The following is a 17,671-nucleotide window of genomic DNA, read 5'->3' as shown; positions in this document are numbered from 1 at the left end:
ACTGTAAGTACTATTACCAAACTCCCCACTAGAGGTCATCAGTTAATACAAAGAAGTTCATCTCAATCTCTGAATCAAATACTCTCAGGTTTAATACATTGCTGTAGGGGTGACATTTATAAAGCACAGTGCTTTGACTTTATGTAGGAATATGGCAGTAGATGCAAAATAGAAAGTGTTTGTTTTTATGGCACAATATTTGTTCCCTATTTCGTCTCCTCGTTTTTTGATCTCTGGGTAAATGTTCAGTATAAACCACGAGGTGCTATACAATATGTTAAGCCTCAACTGTAGATCCGTCTTAGAGTAAATTTGATCAAGGCTCTATATCCACCCTGTTACTGAGTATCAGTCAAAAAATGGATTACACAATTTATCTGGGCAATAAGAAACCAAACAAACTTTCCTCATGTATATCTTTAAAAAATGTCTCAGATGTTTGATTGGCACTATTTCACAAAAATATATGTACAGTAAATCATCTCTTTGGCTTTTAAGCCCTGTTTAATTAAGGCCAACCTGTGTTTCCTTTTGGTGTCCAGCTGCACTTAAAGTGGATATAGTGGAAAAGTCTACACATCCCTGTAAAAATGTCAGGTTTTTGTGATGTAAAAGAATGAGAAAAAGATAAATCATGTCAGAAACTTTCCACTTTTAATGTGACCTATAATGTGAACAATTCAATTGAAAAACAAACTGAAATCTTGGAGGGGGGAAATGAAAAAGAAAAAACTTACAATAACCTGGTTGCATAAGTGTGCGCACCCTCTTATAACTGGGGATGTGGCTGTGTTCAGAATTAACCAATCACATTCAAACTCATGTTAAATTGAAGTCATTACACACCTGCCATCATTTAAAGTGACTCTGATTAATCACAAATAAAGTTCAGCTGTTCTAGTAGGATTTTCCTGTCATTTTCTTAGTTGCATCTCCAAGCAAAAGCCATGGTCCGCAGAGAGCTTCCAAAGCATCAGAGGGATCTCATTGTTGAAAGATATCAGTCAAGAGAACGGTACAAAATAATTTCCAAAGCATTAGCTATACCATGGAACACAGTGAAAACAGTCATCATCAAGTGGAGAAAATTTGGCACAACAGAGACATTACCAAGAACTGGACGTCCCTCCAAAAGTTATGAAAAGAGGAGAAGAAAACTGGTCAGGGAGGCTTCCGAGAGGCCTACAGCAACATTAAAGGAACTGCAGCAATTTCTGGCAAGTACTGGCTGTGTGCTACATGTGACAACAATCTCCCGTATTCTTCATATGAATGGGCTATAGGGTAGGGTGGCAAGACGGAAGCCTTTTCTTACAAAGAAAAACATCCAAGCATGCCTGAAGTTTGAAAAAACTAACATCAAGTCCCCCAAAAGCACGTGGGAAAATGTGTTATGGTCTGATGAAACCAAGATTCTGGCCATAATTCCAAAAGGTATGTTTGCCGCAAAAACAACACTGCACATCACCCAAAGAACACTATACCCACAGTAAAGCATTGTGGTGGCAGCATCATGCTTTGGGGCTGTTTTTCTTCAGCTGGAACCAGGGCCTTAGTCAGGGTGGAGGGAATTATGAACAAATAATTACAAATACCAGGCAATTTTGGCACAAAACCTTCAGGCGTCCATTAGAAAGCTGAAGATGAAGTTCACCTTTCAGTACGACAACGACCCAAAGCACATATCCAAATCCACAAAAGCATGGCTTCACCAGAAGAAGGTAATGTTTTGAAATGGCCCAAACAGAGCCCAGACCTGAATCCAATTGAACATCTGTGGGGTGATCTGAAGAGGGCTGTGCACAGGAGATGTCCTCGCAATCTGACAGATTTGGAGCACTTTTGCCAAGAAGAGTGGGCAAATATTGTCACGTCAAGATGTGCCATGCTAATAGACTCCTACCCAAAAAGACTGAGTGCTGTAATAAAATCAAAAGGTTCTTCAACAAAGTATTAGTTTAAGGGTGTGCACACTTATGCAACCAGGTTATTGTGAGTTTTTTATTTTTCCCCCTCAAAGATTTCAGTTTGTTTTTCAATTGAATTGTTCACGTTATAGTTCACATTAAAGGTGGAAAAAGTTCTAACATGATTTATCTTCGTATCATTCTTTTCCATCACAAGAACCTGTCATTTTAACAGGGGTGTGTAGACTTTTTATATCCACTGTATGATATCAACCAATGATGACTTGTACAGATATAAAGGTTTATATTTTTACGGTCCATTGATAAAATACCAAATAAAACCAACAAATAAAATTGAACAAACTGTACACCAGTGAGTATTTAACATAAAGAGGAACAATTCAGGATAGGAGCATTACAGATGCTGGAATTGAAGTATCTGTGTAGAGAAGACCCTGTCCAGGCCCTGACGGACAGGTTAAATCAAACAATACATCGGACTATAATTAATTTACATACAGTCGTTGTACATGTTATGTGCAAAATGAACTTTGGGTTTCAAACTATCTCAGGATGTTTCTCCTTAATAATACCCATTCTTATTTGCTGGCTAAACTTGTCTTGTGCACATTATGATTGTGCCAACATTTCCAAAAAGGTGTAGATGACTAAAGAACACCCTGTTTTCTGGTTGTGGTCAGGTCTCATCAGATCTTCCTCTGGAATAAGGGTTCAATTCAATTTAACTCACATTATTTGTTCATTTGACAGAACTAGAAGTGTTTAGGCAAGGGGTGAATACCATCGATATGGACACAGCATCATCATTGCTATGGTGGGTTTGAATGAATCCCAGCAATAATCAAGTCTGGATATTGTGAAGAAGTGATTAAAACCAAATTATTTTGCCATATAAAATATAACACCAGTGAGTTATGGGATAATCAACTGTCCTAAATGAATTGATATTATTTTTAAACAACATCTATAAAATATGTTGCATGTAGTGAGCGACCAGGAAGTTAGTTCATACCATACATGACAGAACTTGCTTAGATAACTCACCTGATCGGATAATGGAAGCCTTGTGTTAGTACAAGGTGCAAACGTAAGACAGGCTGTCGGATACTTCCACAAATATGTCCCGTTTGTTGATACTTACAAGGTGCACATTCTGTAATTTGAGTAATTTGTCATTTGAGTTCCACTTTATATCCAGTAATTCATGGGACAATAGGGATTCTCTGGAATTGAGTTGGTAATGCTTTATTTAAAATACAGTTAGTTTTAAAATAGAAATATAGAAATATATTATTCATATTTATTTAGATTTTTTAGCATAAGATGAGTAATGGTGCCAGAAAATAAGTCTGAAATCCCCCTGAAATTCCATAATGAATCATTCAAATCTGGCATCAATGTAACCTGTTGCAATGTTAAAACAATATACTGCATCATTCTATTAACTTAGCTGAACCCATTTTGCTGGTTTGGAGTTGCGCTAAGCTCTACGATGTTGGCCATTACCGCATTCTTTCACACAGATTAATGGTGAAGACAATTTAGGCTGAAGTTTTTCTTGTGGACAATTTACAGCATTTATTTTAATTAAACAATTACAATTAGATGCAAGCAAAAGGTACAAAATATACAACATATTATAATGGTAATATATAGTGCTGTGGTGTCTTCTAGAAATGGAAATTCAACAGCTTTCTGAGTTATACTGAAAGGACACATCAGACTTAACCTGTCACTGTAATTGTCTGTAAGAGAGGGTGGGGTGACTGTAACTATTTTAGTTTCTATTGAGGGGGGTTATTGCCGGACTTCCATTCAGGTTCAGTGAAGTCTGTTGTAAATGTATCCCAGGACAGATCCAACGTGTGCCATGTGATTAATTCATAAACAGAGTGAGCTGTTTGCCCCTCTGGAAGACAGCCAAAGCCAAACCCAATGTGAAGCACAACTCCTGGCAACATTCCCAAAGGAAGGAGTGGAAACGGCAAACAAACAAATGCCGACTGTTTCTTCATTCTTCATTCTGTAGTGTAGGCAGGGTACAGCAGTACTGTATTTAAAAGGGATATACAGCTCCAGAAAAAATGAAGAGACCACTGCACCTTTTTCTTTCCTTTCCAAAACAGTCGAAAAGGAAGGTTTTGAGTGAGAAACAGAAGGGTTAAAATTAAGAGACCACTGCAAATTGAACGCTTCTGTTCATCACTCAAAATTTTCCTTTTCAACTTTTTTGGAAAGGAAAGAAAAAGTTGCAGTGCTCTCTTCATTTTTTCCAGAGCTGTATGTTGACAGTCAGGGATATCTCTTTCTATGGTTCAGTGACAATCAAATGTAATGTCTTGAGTGGTTTTAAGATACTGGTCATTGACTACATGACGCTATATAATAAGAAAACAAGAACAGGCAGACTATGCAAATTAAAAGGGAGTTCATGAAGTTGTTTGTAATTTTCTTTCTTAGTTTTTTTTTAGGAAGAATTAACAAAGAGAAAGAGCATTTTGATTTAGCAACACGTTTCTTCTCTGTTCTGTAAAACAGCTAAATCTTCATTTCCCAGCTTTGGCAGTGGACACTCCAGGTACTGGCAAAGGGTGTGTGTACTTACAGGGGTTGATCAGTGCATGTGTTCAAGTCTGTTTCATTTGTTAGTTTTACCCCTTTTCAGCTTGGTGTTGGTAAAACGTACAAGTGCAAGTTTTGTGCAAGCCCTGTGGCCCTTTGTTTGAATGCTTGAGTCTTCCTCTGTCCCATCATACTGGGTGGACAAACTGGTAGACCAGTCTCTGGGAGACGTCGGGTTTGCGAATTATGCCCTTCTTGTAGTATTGCCGTATAGAGCGACTCAGCTTGTCATAGTTCATCGCCGGACGGTTCTTCCTCAGACCCCACAGTCTCGCCACATGAGCAGAGTCCTCGATTTTGAAAATACCTGTCGGACAGGAGATATGGATTATAATATGGAGTACTTAGTCACTCCAATTTATTGCAATGTTCTGTTACTTTGCTCAAATTGGATAGATTTTTGCAGCAGAGAGGACTGATCAAGAGTTGAGAATGCTTCTACGTTCATGCCGGTCACACAGTCATCCCTGTTCACCTTTCTCTTTATTGAGCCAGCGGATGCAGCGTCCGTAGTTGTGCGGCTTTAGAAGCAGCTCTCGGAGGAACTGCCACAGGTGAATGGGCTGACCTGAGCATGACGAGTCGGCCTCTGACCACAGCTCCTCTCCACCTGTGCAGAGCGAGGAAAGATGAGACCGTGTATAGATCTTTAATTCCAGTCTTTAATTCCTCATGTTGACTAATGAACATGCACACAAAATCCATTGTCTGAGTGGGTCAGCTTAGTGATGAACTAAACTTAATGCCTTGTCTTCTTGTCCAGTTGTAGCCCTGCTGTTTTCCAGGAACAGGGTTGTCGACCCCTGACCTATGAGCTATGAAAACGCACAACTGCCACCACTCTTGGCCAGGAGCCATGAAATATCTCTCCCTCAAGAAACTAAGCTAATACAGTAGCATCTAAACCTACCTGTGATTTTGCTGTCTCCAACAGAACACCTCTCTTTCATCCAGGCGGCTGTGGGAAGAGAGAAACCGAGAGGTGTACTATTGTATTTTTTTAAATGAAACAAGTTCAGCTCAGAAACATCAGAATGTTACAAGCTTCATTATCTTTATTATAGTCGAATGTGTAGACTGTCTACAGCAGTCACACAGCCATTATCGCACACCTGACTTCCAGATGTCCAGGTGGGCATGCAGGGTGTCTCCACACTGCGGGGACCTCTGCCTGAAATCCTCTTCACTCATGGCACAAAGGTCTTTCCCGGTGAGCTCCTGAAAGGCCTTGCCAGCCTGAGGCAGTCTATACAGGTGCTCGGTCCAAAGCAACCATTTTTGAACATTACTGCAACTCCACTCGATGGGATCTAGGGTAGGGCCAACATAGTTCCAGACGGTTACCAAAACAACCATGAACACAATGAAGACACTAGATGAGGGTGCAGCTCCTACATTACATGCAACACACACACATACATGCGCTCACACACACACGCACACATACGCATACACACAGAGCGCAGTCAAACATTGACATTCAGAGGACCAGTTACTGTCTTCACCTCAGTGATGTGTTTATTTGACTAGTATTTTCTCTGGGACGTTCGCTCTGGGTAAAATCTAATCACAGGCGTGACCTGGGGAGAATAGTGGTTTGCACAAGGTGGGGTAGTGTTCACTTGTATACTCTGCAATCGTTGTCATCAGTTGAAACACACAATGACACACTTTCAATACTACACGACTCAGAGAAGGACTAGGGGCTCCAAGATGTCAGGGTGTAACAAGACATTTTAGAGTATACATACAGTACTATCTGCCTTGGGCCTACAGTTTGCTTTGCCCGTTGAACAGACCTCACCCATGCACTGTGTACACGGTTATTAGAAGTCAAGCGACACTGTCGTTCCCATTAAATCCTGTGGATATTTGTCAAACGCATGCAAAGATTGGGATTACACAGATCCTGGAGCAGACAAACATGACTTGCGTAAGTGAGAATATAAGTCATCAAGAGCTGTCATTCATATCATTATTATCTGGTGTTGGGTTTCTTTAACTGCAATAAAGAGTTTTTGTCCTGGAGCAAGATTTCCAAATATATTTTTTATATTTTTTGGGTAGCGATTTAGATTTTCACCACACCTCGAAAACACATGAATAACAATTAGAAAAAGTGGAATGAACTTGTTATAACAGGTCCAACAGCATAATACATTGGTGTCATCATTATGGCTTCTCTCAAAAGTGTGCTTCAACCATCTATGAATATGCTGATAGCTAAAACCTGTTTGTAAAAAAGAAAAAACATTAACATAAAACACTGATATATAGCCTGCAGGCCGCCTCGACTGTCAAGCTGATTGAGCACAGGTGAACCAATTATTACCTTCTTATGAATGAGCCCAAGCCATAAAATGAAGTAAACCCAAAGTGTATTATTTTGGTACAACTTAAATATTGAACTTCTATTTATGTGGTAATGACTATACTCGGTTATAGTCTGTTAGTTGTTATGCTGGGCAGAGTTGGAACAAACTGCTAGAAAATCTTAGACTTGCTTCAACATTGACCACTTTTATATCTAGGCTAAAAAGCCTTTTATTAATCTTCGAATAATTATTTAGCCATCTTAAATGTGATGTTTTTATTTGTATGCTTTGTCATTTATATTACATTTATTTCTAGAATGCCTGATGTTTGTTTTATCTAATGTAAAGTAATTTGAATTGTCCCTGTGTATGAAATGTGCTATTAAAAAAAACGTGCCTTGCCTTAATCACACCTAAGTGTACATAATACATGATTGGAAATATCATAGTACACTTTGGTACTCTTAAAATATACTTGTAATGTATTTTTTGACTTTTTTTCTCACAAATTTAATTTATCTGACCTCATAATTAGCCTCAAATTTAAACAGAAGCAATAACCAAAATACATTATTGAAAATCTTGTAAAAGGATTTTCTCAGTCTGACTGAAATGAATATCAATTAATATAAGTTAATAACATCCGTGCAGCATTTGGAGTTTGTGATGACCATGTGAGCTTCTTTCCATGTTATAGACAGTATGTCCTTGGAATATTAATGTTCTGTTATATGGAATAACTTCAATACCTGCTCACTACTGCAGTCTGACTCAATGCTAAAAAGCTGGAACCATTTGGGAAACCCAGCCCTCAGCCCTTCAGGATCCGCAATTTGTGCCACAAACATAGAATATTTAAAGGGACTGGATGCTTTGGCACATCCTTGAGACTGAAAGCTCTCCTTTACATTGACAAACTGGTCTCTGACAAACACATGAATGGTCTATGAAGACTTTCAGTAAATGTTACTTTGACAAATTAAACATATGAACATATATTTATAAAATGCTAGCATTTATTAATGTTCTTGAAATGTAATAAGTATATCATCTCACAAGAATGACTTAAAATGGGAAAATGTATGATGATGTCATCATTATCTCACATTCTACCTACTAATTTAAATAGCCTATATTTATATAAAAGGCAACATTGGCTTAAGCTAAAAAGTATGTTTCTATTTTAATTTACTTTAAGTTTTAGACATGTAAACATAAACATATAAGTTTAAAGTTCCTATACGATTAGTCTATCTTCCTATATTGCTAGGCCTAATACTACATTATTATTTACTTTCTGAGATGGAACTCCATTAGGCTTATAGATGAAAACTGTAGGCCTACAATTCATTTTTGAAAAGGTAAACAGTCAGTTGTGAAACTTTTGTGTCTGTCTCTCAATCTGCCCTGTTTATGTTAACATAATATGTTAAAGTACAATTTCTTAAAATAGAGATATAACAGTGCTAACCAAATGTTTCAGGATTTTATAAAATTGTTTGACCTACCTAGCTTTACCAACCTGTGTTAATCCACTAACTAAAATAGTTACTGCTATGAGTTTGAAATGGGCAAAGGGATTTTAATATGACTTTTAATAATAATAAAAATATATATATATAATTTTTTGAGGAAATAGAAAAGGCTTTTCCTTGATAGCATAGATTTAGTATGCAGACATTTAATCTTGGTGTTATGGATCAGAGTGACAAACGGCACATCTGTGACCATATAATAAATGCCACTTTAATGGCAAAATAGATTGGACATTACCTTGACTACATATTCATTAAAAAAAACGTAATGTAACGTAATGTGTTATTGACCAATAAGATCAACTTAATTGTGACGTGAAGAAGGGTTAATGTGTCACGAAACAGTCATGATATTGGTTCAATAAACATTTACTCTAAGAATTCAACCCTGTGGGTGTCTTCATGCACCACTGACATCAAAAACTGCAGTGAGAAGGAGGTAAGTATCAAGCCTACCTGGAATTGCAAATTAACTTTAAAGCCTGTAGCAGACACTTTCAATTTCTGAAAAAAGGCTGCACCATTGACCAGCCACCCTAATCAGCTCACCGACCGCAGGGGGGAAATAGGCCCGGTATTCGCTAAGCAATAAGGCACAAATGGCTGTTAAATACAAAGACTAAGGGCTGTACCTAGGCATTTCAGCATTGTGTCCTGACGTAAGAACAGTGCCTCAGGCCTAAGAAGGTCTCTCAGCCATGGTATATTGTCCACATATTTTCCACACCTCTTCTTGCCCTATTACGTATATATACCACAGCTTTCAGCTAATCAGTATTCAAGATTGTTATGTTATAGTTATGCTGATGACAGCATCAATGTAGAATGACATGACTTTAGATAAGCTATGGATACATTTGACTAACTCCTAATATTGCTGTGGGATCTGTTATGACACTACATTAAATACTTATAGATGTGTTATGAATGTGTTATGAATGCTTATGGATGTGTTATGAATGTGATAAGTAAATTATGAAGATTTATTTTATTGATGGCGAGTTAAATCCAGAACCGGTTGTTTACTTTTTTTTCAGCTCAGTTACCCTTGAATTCCGCCCAAATGTTTTTCTCTACATACAATAATTTATTTTAAGCTTGATTAAAACTAAAATATGCTCTCTCTGCCACTCAGTAATATTTTGAATAGTTAAAAAGTAGCTTAACACATCTTCTCTTACAATAAGGGGCCAAAACTTTATAGGTTTGTTCATGCTGTCCAGAAGTCATTATAAAAATGATTGCATGCTACATGTGTCACACTCTGAAGCAGACGCATTCTGATATAATCCGGGGTTCCTCAGGAGTATGTCTGCTGTGAGTCGTGTCAGTGAGTCATTTAATTCCACATGGAATCTGTACTGTACTGGGAAACACAGCTTTCAACAGAAATGCCCACTCCACTAACTAGATGATGGCTTAACAATACCTACCTGGGGTGATGTTAAGCAACTTGCAGGCCGTCTCGATGTCCTTCAGCACCTCACCAACCACCATGCTCTGGACTTGCTCTAGGGAGCGTTCCTCCTCCTGGACCCCGTCCTGCTCCGGGGACAGCCCCAGGGCTTGACTGTCGATGACCGGACACTGCTCTGGCTCCTCTGAGGGCTCCGTCCTGGGTGTGGGGAAAGGCATTGCACAAGCCAGACCTGGGGATGCCTCCGACACCTTAACAAGCCAACCGGAGTCCTCTGTGAAGAGCATGTCGAAGCAGGATAGGTAGAAACCTGTTAGGCCGCGACTCTCGAGAGACTCCATGCGGGGCTTGGTCTCTTCCATCTCCCAGGTCTCTCCAGCTCCGGCCCTGTCTCCCAGGGGACGGGATGGGAAGACTGGGCTGCTGCCCTCTGATGACAGACTCTCCCCTGGACTCGACATGGCTGCTGCCTCCTGTTCAGAATGGAGGAATGAAACATGAATAGAAAAATCAAGTAGTTTCACAAGCCCGTCAAATGATTAATAAAAGTACATTTTACTTGGTATCTCAATATACTATGCAATAGGTGTAGACAAAGAATGTGTTGACCACATTCATACAGTTTAGATTGTGGAATGGTGAAAACAAGCAGTTAGTCATAAAAAGTGTATTACACTGCAACACCATTTGCAGATAACTAACTAACTAACTTATTCCATGCTGCTTGGTCCATTGTAGCAACTCCAACTAGTTTCATTCTTTAACATATCAGATTAACTTCCATGTATCTGGAAAACCTGAAAGATTCAAAATAGATTACTGGAAACCCTGTAAAGAAAATATAACCGGTGACGTATATGAGCTTCTTGAAAGCCAAGGTTTTCTTGATAGCAAAATAAATTGTGGAGGTATTACAAAAACAAAACCAATGGCATAGCAGGTGTTTCAAATCTAAATCACAGTACCTTTAAGAATCAATTCCTTTGTGCCAAAAACTCCGTCTGCTAAACATGCAACAATTTCAGAGCTCTATGAAAGTCCATCAGAGGCACAGTGAAGAGAGCAGAAACTGAGTTGAGAGCATGTTTGCAGGGGCTCTTTTAATGTTCCCTGAACCAAGTGAAGATATGGGGGAATGACCCTGAAGTGAGTCACTGCACATTGCACCGCACCAACAGGGCAGGCATGGGGCAAAATGGATTTGACTGAATCTCTTACTTGTGGGTCAGTGGTCCAGAATGGGTGTTGACTTGAGAATAGGTGATTTGTATTGAGTCCTGAAGCGGTGCGGCCACCTGCCTTTGCTTTTCAAGGGACCGTCTCCACAGTCCTCTGGCTCCACTGTCAGCTGGAGTTTTTAATGAAATAAGAGAGCGATAATGTGGAGAAGACATCTGAAACAGGGCATGACTGCAAGCCCCCACTGTGGTCTGTTCAAGAAATGCTTCAGAAGAATATGGATGAGGCTGTGCTTCTTCTGATTCTCTCTGTTTGCTTGCACGTTGGTTCACATGACTTTGCCCTGCCTACTGTAAAGTGGCATTAAGTTATTTCTCACTGCATAACCTGAACAGGAAATTTTATTTTCTTTAGAACATTTCTTCACGTGTGGAATTGTCTTGCCATTAGAATGGGATCACAGGTCAAAATCAGATGACGTCACTGAAGCAAGGCTAACGTAATCACATAATGACATTGTCTAATGGTTTTAAATGTATCTGGCTGCTGCTGCCACAGCAGGTAGATGGGAAGGAATGTAGCTGTCATCAAGACATGGTTATCAGTTTGTCGTGCCACGGAAAAGGATGCCTGCTCTCGCACAGCACATGTTCAAGGAGATAGAATGTCTGTTTGTCTAAAGAGACTGTAAGCCACTGTATTCATAAAACAGCTATAACACTTCTAGGACACGCCCAGCAAAAGATACTGAAACCACCTATAAAGAAAATATATTTCTGTTGATAAATTCTATATTTGTTTATTGAATATACTAAGAAACTAATGATTGATCAGAGCAAATAGTGTGAGGATGGGCAACTTTAGTGCTAACCCAATGATTCTTTCGCAGGAACACATTTGACAGACCTACAACAGCTCTGTTTCAATCCCAGATATATATTAATCTTAACCAAAATTAGGTTATCCTCTCCAAAAGTGTTTTTGCTTTTCTTCCACTATCTCTGTCTCTCTTATTCTCAGTGTCTCCAATCCTCAGTCTAAACCTCCCATTCCTTCTTTTATCTCCTTATGTCCTGCTAAGGATGTGGGGATAACCCACTGTCTCTTCCCTTCATCAGATTAAAAAGAGCCAAGCGGGATCCAGGCCAGCCTGCTGTGCGTCCACTCTCCTCTGTAACAGCTTGCTCTAAGTCCATTAGCCTGGCAAATTTAGCCATATTAGCTTTTTCCTAAAGGAGAGGGGAAAGCAGAAAGGGGTGCAAACATGCTCCCCAGGGGAAGGATTATGGGTCTGACTGATCTCTAGATGAGTTTGGGCAAGACGCATATATTCATTTCAGGAGAATGAAGGCTTTGCTCCATTTGCTGGCCAGGTCAAGCTTAGACACACAATCAGATGGACTATTGCCATAAAGGCAGCTATACTCCCTGGTAACCATTTAACCACATTTAATTTGTCTTGTTTTGGGAATTCTCTCAGCTTGATGTTCAGTCCAATTCTTAGTAGCTACAAGCCTGCTCTACTACCTTTATGTTAACTGTATGGATGGTCAGTGGATGGTCAGTTTAGGTAACGTGTTTGGTCCTGTGACCATTGAGCTTGTTAAGAGAGAATGTTCCTTTATATGAATACGGGATAAAAAATCTGTTGCATTATAGTTTCTAGGCAGAGAAATCACATCGAGAGCTTTCAAAACACTTTTTAACTTTGCACAAAAAGGTGGCTATTAAAATATCTGAAATTTGAGGCCATTATAATATTAATGTAATAGTAATTTTATCAGAAACAAGTGTCATATACTGTGATTCATTTATGTACTGTATATCTGGGGAAAGGAACGGTAATCAGCAATAGATACAGGGAAAACAATACCATCCACAGATGTTTCTTGTGGTGTCTTCTCCCAGTGTCCTCTTCAAGAAAAAAGAAAAGGCTCTCTTATTTGATTTTAGCGTTAAAAGTGTGTGTATAGTCAGGCGTGCCTATTTGCTGTGTGGGGAAATGCGTACAGTTTAAAGAGCCATTTGGAGCCTCAGGGATTCTGTGTTATTGTTTCTCCTGGGAAAGTTAGAACCAACAATTGAGCTTCTCCAGGACGAACAAAATAAGAGAATGATTGTCATCTATTGCAGGTCACTAGCTTAACAGAGCATGCCGGGAAGATAGATAAAATCAATATTAGTAATGTATGTTGTTAGAAGGAAGAAGGAAGGGGGGAAAAAATCCAGCCCCCACTTTGACTCTCCTCAGACCTTGTCATTGAATTTTTTTATTTAACCTTTGTTTACCCAGGAAGTCCAATTGAGGTCAAAGGATCTTTTAAACATTCTGATTACCAGCTGTTGTATATGAGGTCTGTTCACATACTAAGGAGCTAAGACATTTGTGTCAATGATGAAGATAAGAACTTCTGTATAAGCAGTTTGTGACCACTGCTGATGTATAACTGGCAACATTGATATATATGTATATATATATATATATATACACAGTATATTTTATATATAAATATATATATAATACATATATGTATATCGTTTTTAGAAATAAAAAAATAGTACAAAAAAACATGCAAATCTACAACAAATGTAAAAAAACAATATACATATACACAAGGATTATTCCTATTTAAGTTGAATTTAATGCAACATACCCTTAGTGACAATAAGCCTATAATCCCCTCACACATTGCAGGGTCGAATCATTCAGCAGGAGCAGGGCAAGTTTTCAGGGCAAGCATACCATAGACACTGAAAGTATGTATTAATGAAAATATTGCCAGCATAGGCAAGTAGGCCTACATCTTATTGTTTCTTAGACCTACAATGCCCACTTTATTTGGAGAGTCCAAATGAAGTGATGCTGTACAGACTACAGACTATCAGTATCATTTCAACTACTATCTACCAACACTCACCTAACCTCAACCCTTCCCTAAATAGGTTACACTTTGTTTGGATCTACTTTACAAATAAAGTAAATGTTTGCAAAGTATAAGGTTAGGGTTAGGTTAAAAATATGTGATAGGGTAAGGATTAGGGAAATGGTTAAAATTATTGACAGGATGGGATTTAAGGTTAGGATTAGTGTTACCGTTAGTATACAGTTAATTATGACTAAATGTTTGCTAAGTATAAGGTTAGTGTTATGATTACAAGAAGAGTTAGTGTAAGGGGTAGGGAAGAGTTTAAGGTTAGGGATTGGATGAACTTTAATATTTGGGTTAGTGTTAGTTGTTGAAATGTTATTGATAATATGTAGACAGCCTGTTATGGAACTACAGATTGACTCAAATATAATTTTAACTATAATTCTAAACCTTACCTTTGATAATGTATAATACCATTAAACTTTTGGGTCAGTTAGAATTTTTTGTCCAACAAAATAACATCAAATCCATCAGAAATACAGTGCAGACATTGTTAATGTAAATGACAATTGTAGCAGGAAATGGCTGATTTTTTATGGAATGTCTACATAGGTGTACAGAGGCCCATTATCAGCAACCATGACTCCTGTGTTACAATGGCACATTGTGTTTGCTAATCCCAGTTTATCATTTTAAAAGGCTAATTGATCACGACATACCCTTTTCCATTTATGTTAGCACAACTGAAAATGGTTTTGCTGATTAAAGTAGTAATAAAATAGGCCATCTTTAGACTAGTTGAGTGTCTGAAGCATCAGCAAATAAGGGTTTGATTACAGGCTCGAAATTGCCAGAAACAAATAACTTTCTTCTGAAACCCGTCAGTCCATTATTGTTCAGAGAATTTAAGGCTATTCCAAGCGAGGAATTCACAAGAAACTGAAGCTCTAGTACAACTCCCTTCATAAAACAGTGCAAACTGTCTCTAACCAGAATAGAAAGAGGAGTGGGAGGCCCTGGTGCACAACTGAGCAAGAGGACAAATACATTACAAATTCTAGCTGGAAACAGATGATTCACAGGTCCTCAACTGGCAGCTTCATTAAATAGCAACCGCAAAACAACAGTTTCAACATCAGTAATGAAGAGGCAACTCCGGGATGCTGACCTATAATGAAGTGGCGAGCACAGTCATTGGATCTCAACCTATTGGGCTTTTGTGGGAGCAAATTGACCATACGGTAAGGAAGAAGTACCCATCAAGTCAATCCAACATGTGGGAGGTACTTCAGGAATCAAGGGGATAATCAGATTATTATTACTCAGATTATCACAACAAACTGACAACTAGAATGCCAAAGGTCTGCAAGGCTGTAATTGCCGCAAATAGAAGATTATTTGACGAAAGGAAAGTATGAAGGACACAATAATTATTTTAATTAAAATTAATTATTTCCAACCTTGTCAATGACTATATTTTCTTTTCATTTTGCTATATTTCCTATCCAAACACATTTCATGTATGTTTTCATGTAAAACAAAGAAATTTCAACAAGGAAGTAACCCCAAACTTTTGAACGATAGTGTATGTACTAAGGTTACTAATATTTTTGCCAGGATTGTATAAACCAGGTGATTATGCCTCTGAAAGCCATGGTATTGCTACCACGGCTAAAGGCTGTATCCAGGCACTCTGCTTTGCATAGCGGCTAACAGCCAGGAGCCATGGTATATTGACCATATATTACAGCCACTCATGCCTTATTGCTTAAATAAGCAAAACCGGTTTAAACAACTTGACTGCGTCTTATAGATGGATGCTATGTTCTGTTTCCTGTTATCCCAGAGGTTTCTATGAATTAGGGGTTAATAGTTTGCTCTGTTCAATGCTATATTTCTTTCCATAGGACATGGGACGGTTTCCACCTGTAATGCAGGTGCAATGGCACCAGGCCAAGTAATTCCAAAAGGAACACCCATTTCAGTGGGTGGCTCTGCAGTTACCTATCTGAAATGCTCAATCTTGCCAGAACTCTAGATGGCTAATTATAATCTTTATTGTTGAATGGGAAGTTGGAGTGTGGTTTGCTTTTGAGCACATAATCCTATCCCTGACAAGATTGTAGGGGAAATGGGCTCTGTTGTGTTATATATTGGGTAAAGGCCAAACCAAACCACAGTTAGTTTTCATAAATCCATCAAGCACCTGTACTATTGTCTGAAATGTGATAGTTTTGAAATATGCCTAATTCCACATAGTGTATTACTGCAAGTATCCTGAACTATTTGTAAGTGTAAAGATGATGTTCATGTTACAACAGATGAATACATTTTCAACCACATTTGTTACTGGGTGATTATTGTAAGTGACTGACAAATGGCAGTATTCAGAGAAATGTGACATTGCACAGCAGATTAATACAAATGGTATAGTACTTTTGAGGAGAGTAAAATACAGTTTACTAAAACAAAACAAATTAGGAAATGAAAACATTGACGTATTTAACACTATGAATGGATATAAGACCTCCAAACTGCATGTCCTTGATCTATCTTTTTAGATACTCTTATATCACAAATGTAACTCCAACATTAATGCCATTCGGTATTTTACAGCAAATTATTGTCTACCTGTTCAAATTTTACCTGGATGAAGGTTGGTTGGTTGATCTCTAAGTGATCCCTGGCAGGTTCTGGCTGAGTGTAGACAGGGCACCAACAGGTATAATGCAGACTAATGTTGTTGATGACCTCTGATTCAGGTAACCCGGACTCCTCTGCTGTCAGTCTGCAGGGCTCTGATGTTTCCTGGTGGGCCAGGAGATGCACCAGGCAGGCAGACAGGCCGGCAGGCAGCAGGTAGGGCACGCAAGCAAGCTTTTTATGATACCGTTAATCAGAAGAATGAAGAAGAACCCTCAGCCTGGGGGCCTGATGTTGTCTCCTAGGATCTGCTGGATCACTCAGCAGATTTTTGAAGGTGCAGCCCAAGAGCACACTTAGGCTTACCAGCGCAATCAGTGACACAGTACCTGCTGTGGGTGTGACCGAGGGAGAGTGAGAGTGTGTGAAGGAATTTCAGTTCCATTGACTCTGGGTCATATTTATACCATGGCAGCCTCGCTGTTTACTTTTTTACGCACACACCATCTGTGTGTGTATGTGTGTGTGTGTGTCTGTGCGTCTGTGTGTTGACCCATGCTGTCTGAAGGACTTCTACCCCACTGTAATCACCCCAGTCTACTCCCCTCAAAACAATGGCTATCCCCTAGAGAAGTAATTTCTCAACTTTGTACAACAGCATCAGAGTATCCATGACAACACCCTGATGAAGTGAAGCTCCATTTTCCTTTTGTCAAGTACAAAAGTAATACTTAAATATTTAGTCTTTGGTTTGCATTTTGCAAAAATGCCACCAGTAGAGGTATTGACATGGCAACCCCAACAAAATTTTTTTCAGGATTAAGAATTTTCTTTAAAAAAACACAATTTCACAAATCTAGGCTCATTGAAATTAAGAACAATTTCTGGACAAAATTTATAATATTTAGAAAAGTATTATTAAGAAAGGGAACAGTAATTTCTCTTAGTTTAAATTTTCCCTTAAACATGAATGAAACTGCTGTAGGCAGCTCCTATAAAATTTCCAGATGTACATTGCCACCAGAAAGTATTCAGAATGTAAATGATGAATACATGTAAAGAAAAAATAATCTTATGTGAAGAAATATTCAGACCCTTTATTCAATGTTTTGTTGAAATGCCTTTTGCACAGCTAAAGGCATTTGTTATGCTGAAAGATCAA

The 17,671-nt window shown here is 38.6% G+C and overlaps 1 protein-coding gene across 4 annotated transcripts; it reads right to left on the bottom strand.

Annotated features, from left to right (window-relative positions):
* Nucleotides 1-4,166: 4,166 nt before the first annotated feature.
* On the bottom strand, nt 4,167-16,916 carry LOC105029211 (SAM pointed domain-containing Ets transcription factor). 4 transcript variants are annotated; one of them, XM_010902442.4, is made up of 7 exons: nt 16,513-16,916; nt 11,036-11,165; nt 9,834-10,290; nt 5,663-5,860; nt 5,461-5,508; nt 5,026-5,160; nt 4,167-4,857 (listed from the first exon to the last, which is right to left on the bottom strand). In XM_010902442.4, the coding sequence occupies exons 3-7, from the start codon at nt 10,276-10,278 to the stop codon at nt 4,679-4,681; spliced, it is 1,005 nt and encodes a 334-aa protein (XP_010900744.3). In that variant the 5' UTR covers nt 10,279-10,290; nt 11,036-11,165; nt 16,513-16,916; the 3' UTR covers nt 4,167-4,678. The 4 variants fall into 4 exon arrangements, with proteins under 4 accessions (XP_010900744.3, XP_010900745.3, XP_010900743.3 ...); XM_010902443.4 differs by lacking the exon at nt 11,036-11,165 and having other exon boundaries at nt 16,498-16,916; XM_010902441.4 differs by lacking the exon at nt 11,036-11,165.
* Between the last annotated feature and the right edge of the window lie 755 nt (nt 16,917-17,671).

This window comes from Esox lucius, chromosome 17 (assembly GCF_011004845.1).
Source record: "Esox lucius isolate fEsoLuc1 chromosome 17, fEsoLuc1.pri, whole genome shotgun sequence".
Classification (NCBI taxonomy): domain Eukaryota; kingdom Metazoa; phylum Chordata; class Actinopteri; order Esociformes; family Esocidae; genus Esox; species Esox lucius.
The sequence above is the reverse complement of the archived record's forward strand: the minus strand, read 5'-3'. Positions and strand labels throughout refer to the sequence as shown.

What these genes read in the sequence shown, in the direction of transcription:
- LOC105029211 (XM_010902443.4), bottom strand. Translation starts at nt 10,278, where the DNA reads ATGTCGAGTCCAGGGGAGAGTCTGTCATCAGAGGGCAGCAGCCCAGTC. An exon ending in CCTGGACATCTGGAAGTCAG is followed by an intron (nt 5,509 to 5,662) that starts GTGTGCGATAAT and finishes CTCTTCCCACAG; the next exon opens with CCGCCTGGATGAAAGAGAGG. An exon ending in TGGAGACAGCAAAATCACAG is followed by an intron (nt 5,161 to 5,460) that starts GTAGGTTTAGAT and finishes CGCTCTGCACAG; the next exon opens with GTGGAGAGGAGCTGTGGTCA.